Source organism: Sinocyclocheilus anshuiensis, unplaced genomic scaffold, assembly GCF_001515605.1.
Source record: "Sinocyclocheilus anshuiensis isolate Anshui unplaced genomic scaffold, SAMN03320099.WGS_v1.1 scaffold458, whole genome shotgun sequence".
Lineage (NCBI taxonomy): Eukaryota > Metazoa > Chordata > Actinopteri > Cypriniformes > Cyprinidae > Sinocyclocheilus > Sinocyclocheilus anshuiensis.
This window is the reverse complement of record NW_015542338.1, coordinates 176,347-182,100: the sequence shown is the minus strand read 5'-3', so window position 1 is coordinate 182,100 and position 5,754 is coordinate 176,347. Positions and strand designations below refer to the sequence as shown.

Genomic DNA, 5,754 nt, shown 5'->3' with positions numbered 1-5,754 from the left:
TAGATATATATATATATATATATATATATATATATACATACATACGTACAGTAGATAGATAGGTAGGTCTAATTCTATAAACAGCATTAGTTCGGTGAGTTTGATGAAGGGAAACTTCTCTCTCTCGGTCCTGTAGGAACTGTGGGAATGTTTTCTGCACTAGCTGCTGCGACCAGAAGGTGGCGGTGTCGAGTCAGCAGCTCCGCGAGCCGAAGCACGTGTGTCAGGCGTGTTACGCTCACCTGCGGCCCTCCGCCGTCCCTCCGGCGCTCCCCCCCGCCGAGCTGGAGCTGGAGAAACCCATCACCGCCAGCTCCAACTGAACAAACCCGCTCGACGGAAACGAGCGCTCCGTCAGAATGACTGGCTTCTGTGCAACACTAAACCAGATGTTTAGCATCTGGGCTCGGATTCAAATTTCTTACAATTCTAAGAAGTTCAAAAGTGCAATTCCTGAAAAAATGCAACTATTTTCTTAAGAACCTCTTATTTTTTTCTTAAGGGGAGACACTGCAGGCAAAAGCACTGTTTTTTCACGCACCTGTCAATTTTGAGATTTTGGGCTTTTTATAGTGTTTTTTCAGACCAGTGGAAAGAAAACATGTTAAGTGTTTCTTTTATAGCACTTTATCTATTTCTGTCAATACATTTCAATTACAATACATATTTTTAAAGGCCGTTTTCTCAAAAATGAGTTTTTTTCTCCTACACCGAGCCATAAATCTCCACTTCAGTAGCACTTACACACACCAAACTTTACATTTTTATTCCTATAGTCTATATCCTGAAGGTTTTTACAGAGGGATTTGTTCATATATCATTTGCTTGATTATATACAACAATTTATTCCCCCAAAAATTGTGAAAATATATAGTTTTCTGGCTGTTCAAAGTATTTTCTGAATTATGGAGTGACAAAAAGAGATAAAAACATTTGATTCTCATATGTAAAATAAATTAGAATTTTGAAACTGACTTCGTTCAGATTTTTGTACTAGAAATATATGCAAATTAGCGCATATTTCATTAAATAATCCCTCATTTGCATATTTAAACATAACATTTTAGAAAACTTGTAATACAAAAAATGTTTGCAATTATCAACGTAATCAATCAGCTGGGTAAGTAAGGTGATAATTAGTAGTTAATTTTTTTACCCTATTCACCGGCAGTGTCTCGCCTTGAGAAGAAAATACGCTTAATTTGTTGTTTTCAGATTGCATGACCTTTCTTGCCAAAAACACCTCGTGCAACACTGTTTTCACTCGGATTCGGCCGGATTCATGAAAACATGCTTAGGAAACAAGTTCAAACGTTTAAGATCGATTCCAAGAAGTTCGGAAGAGTCACAAAAACCTTCTTAAGAGAGAAGGTAAGTCATTAGCGTTTCCAATACGTTTGTACGATTCACTGAAATCGGTAGCGCTTTATTTTACAGTCCTGTTCCACGTGTACATACTAATTATACAATTACATAATAACTAGGTGCTAACCCTGAACCTAAACTAAACCCATGCAAGTACTGAGTTTACACAAATTTAAGACATTTCAAGTGCATACAATTCACGCAAATATCCTTAAGATAAATTTCAACAAGTTTGTAAGATTCATGAAAATCCTCTTTAAAAGATGAGTTTAAGATATTTTAACTCCGAGAAGCTCGTGAGATTCACAATAATCATAAGTTAAGATATTTCATAAAAATGCTCTCAAATACAGTTCTCAGATATTTTCTAAATATCTTTTTCTTTCTAAAGAAGAAAATGACGGCTGCAATGTAATCTGCAAGTGTTTATTGGATCGTATGGCGGTTCTTGCAAAAATCTTAAAAAGTTGAGATTTCATAATATATTTCATAATATGAATTCCAGTACGTTTGTAAGATTCATGAAAATCTTCACATTTCTTAAGATAAATGCGTACGAATGTTATTTAATGCATTTCTTGAATAAATTGAATATAGACGTCTTTTTTTAAGATAATTGAATTCATCTTTATTGCGTTCTCATATGTGCCGATTGCTGCCGAAAATGATCAAATTAAAATTGTATTCATTATAAAATTAAAAAAATGGGGTCCCTAATTTGAGTTATTAAATTTTGATTAATTAAGCATCTTACTTTTGGGCATTTAAAACTAGTTGAAGGTTATTATTTTTTAATTAAAGAAACGTGTGATTATTTTTAAACTTTAAAAGATTATTTATGATGATTTTTTCAGGAAGTCAAATTCTTAAGAAAATATAAAAATATAATATTTTCAGGAATGCAAGTTTATTCTTAGGTTTGAAAATGAGGAGAAAATATTGGTTAAGAATTTTACTCTTAAGAATATTTCGTGAATCCGGCCCCTGAGCTTCTGTTGTGGTTATTGTGATACGTGGCCCTGGAGCACTAAAGCAGTCATAAGGGTCAATTTTATGAAATTGAGATTTATGCATCATCTGAAAGCTGAATAAATAAGCTTTCCATTGATGTATGGTTTGTTAGGATCGGAAAATATTTGGAAAATCTGGAATCTGAGGGTGCAAAAAAATCTAAATATTGAGAAAATCATCTTTAAAGTTGTTCAAATGAAGTTCTTAGCAATGCATATTACTAATCAAAAATTAAGTTTTGATATATTTACGGTAGGAAATTTACAAAATATCTTCATGGAACATGATCTTTACTTGATATCCTAATGATTTTTGGCATAAAAGAAAAATGTATAATTGTGACCCATACAATGTATTGTTGGCTATTGCTACAAATATACCCCAGCGACTTAAGACTGCTTTTGTGCTGCAGGGACACATCTGGTCAAATAGTGCACTATGTTAGCGTTAACGTAAATGTAAATGAGAGTTGAATTCGGCTCACCGTCCTTCAGTTGCACGGAAAGCAGGAGCTCAGATGTTCTTCAGACGTGTTGCACTGAAGAAAGAAACTCTGACGTAATGAGTAAACGATGACAGATCTTCCTGTAGGACACCACTCTCGTAATCATGCTCTGCTGAATCCTGATCGATCCGGTCTGAGGAGCACACTTGAATCTGTGTATATTAGATCTGTATGTATATTATGTCACGTGTACAGCCAATGTAATGAAAGCTTGACGGACTGAATGGATGAACTCCAGCAATATATGCACGGGATCTTAAATCAGGAAGATCTGTGTCTGATCTGCTGTCGCTTCGCTGAAGAAATCTCCCACAATGCTGCTGTGTTGGACAGAGCTGCTGCCGTCGCTTATGGAGGCGTTTGTGTGAATGAAATTAAAGCACAACACACTGCCAACCTGATCCACGTCTGTCTGATTTTTTGTCATGATCATATTCAATCCATCAAGACTTTTATGGTTCATAGAGTCTGATACGGTGAGAATATGGAGGAAAAACTGGAGCAAAAATATGCAATTTATATGATGAAATTCTGATGCTTGTAATGTAAATCAATGAGATCTGTATAACAGTACAGCAGATATCAGTCGTCGCTCTATAGCTCCAGTAATCTGAGATTGAAATGATCAGAACATATAATGCAATGATTGAGAGATGAAGAAATAAACATTAAGAGCCTGATGAAAAACATGAAAACAACAATCAGCTTAATATTAAATACCTAATATATATAATTTAACTGCAATGTTATCAATCCACTTCCCATGTGTGGTGGATCTATATACCACAAAAATACATTTAGTAAATAAATCAAGCATTTCCCGGACCCTCCTGAACAAATTTACACTTCAATCCGCCAATGTTCAAACCAAATTAGGGTTATGATCATTAAACTAAAACATTCAGAAGAAAAAAAAAAAAAGTTACTTGAAATAAATGTCAACTGAATTAAAATATTTTTAAAAATTGCGTTGGCAAAACAAAACTTTCAGCTAGCAACATTTCTCATTTTCATTTAGTTTAACTTGAATAATATTAAAATGAATAAAAACTATATTGACAGATTTAAAATTATAATAAAAATGGCAAAATTAGTAAATATAAAAACTAATTCAAAATATCAGTAAAAATATAATAGCATCTTAATGATTCTAAAATAACACTGAACCAATTCTAGGCCCTCATGTAGAAATGAAAATCTGTAAATCTATATTAGTTTATATTAGTTCCTATGGCAATATTTGTAGTGCCATATTGATGAATGTGGCTTTAGTATAATGGGTCATTCCCTGTCAACTCAACCAGAGGTCCCCGGCTCAAATTATTTATATTTTAAGATTTATTTTGTTACCCAGCTGCATCATGTCATTTTTACACAGAGACAGGTAGGTCTATTAATAAAATCTGCTGACTTTAATAATCTTTGTTGCATTACGTGCCAATGGTGACAAAAAGGCACTTTTCAAGTTTTTTTCTCCTGTTTGCATGCTGTAACTCCATCAATATTTTAATGCTCTTTTAGATAGTGGGTCTTAAACGTTCCTTTTGGCATCTTCATTTTTAAGGCCCTTTATGGTTCAGAGATATTGCAATTTTAATATGGCTGTTAAGTTGCACACATTTTCAGTGGCCAAAAACCAAATTGCATTCAGCTGATACTTTTCTTCTTTTAAAGAGGAATGTCTGGAGAATAAATAATGTTGAAACTAGAAATGTATCTCGTTTCCTTCTCTTTTCTTTTGAGATCTTCATTTTCAAAGCCCTACTTCATTGACTCCAGAGATATGAGGATCTCGATGCAGCTCCTGTAGTATTAAAACTAGAGCAGACTCAACATGAAATCAAAACGGACTCTTTAGTTTCTTAATAAACGCTCCTGGTCTCATTGTTAATGATTCAACCCATTACAAAGTTCATCCTCGTGATCTTCCATCAAAACCTAATAACTTGCTCCACTTCAGAAACCACCTCATCCTACATTTATTCTCACTGAACATTGAGTTTCACCTGAAAACGTTCTGAAAGCACAGAAGAACTCAACAAAGATGCAGAGGCTCAGATAAAGATAAACTTTAGTTTATTAGTGGCTATAGATAATGCTAGCGGACCATAATCATAAAAAATGAGAAAACAAGAAAGGCTACATCATCTCTGGTTAAACATCAGCGTCGGGTTACAGGGAACGGAGATGAGAAGCAGGAACAGAACAAACCCGTCACAACATCTCCATGCAACAGAACGAGACATCAGCGCGCGGATGAGGCCAAACCATCGCCAGCTTGATTCCAGCTAAATGAGCCACTTTGAAGCAGTTTCGGACGATTTAAATGAGTTTCTCACATTCGGTGTTTTTTTGCTTAACAAAAATAGACCCGCCTCATTATTCGCTTCTTATAAAAAAACATCACGTGGGCGTATTTACAAGATTAGCGTGACATTCTGGAGGTTTACGAAGATTCTCTTTCCATCGAGACGGACGCTACACTGTCACCGGGAATTGTGGGAAAGAGCGGGAAGGAAGAGGAGGAGACAGAGGGAAGGACAGGAAAATCGAGACGAACGACAGGCAGAACTGTGTGTGTGTGTGTGTGTGTGTGTGTGTGAGTGAGTGAGCGTGTGTGTGAGTGTATGTGTGTGAGTGTGTGTGTGTGTGAGTGAGTGTATGAGTGTGTGTGTATGAGTGTGTGTGTGTGTGAGTGTGTGTGAGTGTGTGTGTGTGTGAGTGTGTGAGTGAGTGAGTGAGTGAGTGTGTGTGTGTGTGTGTGTTTGTGTGTATGTGAGTGAGTGTGAGTGTGTGTCTGTGTGAGTGTGTGTGAGTGAGTGTGTGTGTGTGAGTGAGTAAGTGAGTGAGTGAGTGAGTGAGTGTGTGTGTAT

The 5,754-nt window shown here is 35.7% G+C and overlaps 1 protein-coding gene across 1 annotated transcript in view; it reads left to right on the top strand.

The window, feature by feature from the left end:
* The window catches only part of LOC107691163 (myotubularin-related protein 3-like), a 26,585-nt gene extending 26,053 nt beyond the window's left edge, over positions 1 to 532 (top strand). The window contains exon 17 of the mRNA XM_016489649.1: positions 137 to 532. Coding sequence (XP_016345135.1) covers positions 137 to 323 — 187 coding nt within the window. The 3' untranslated portion in view covers positions 324 to 532. The remainder of the gene's footprint in view (positions 1 to 136) is intronic.
* Positions 533 to 5,754: the final 5,222 nt, after the last annotated feature.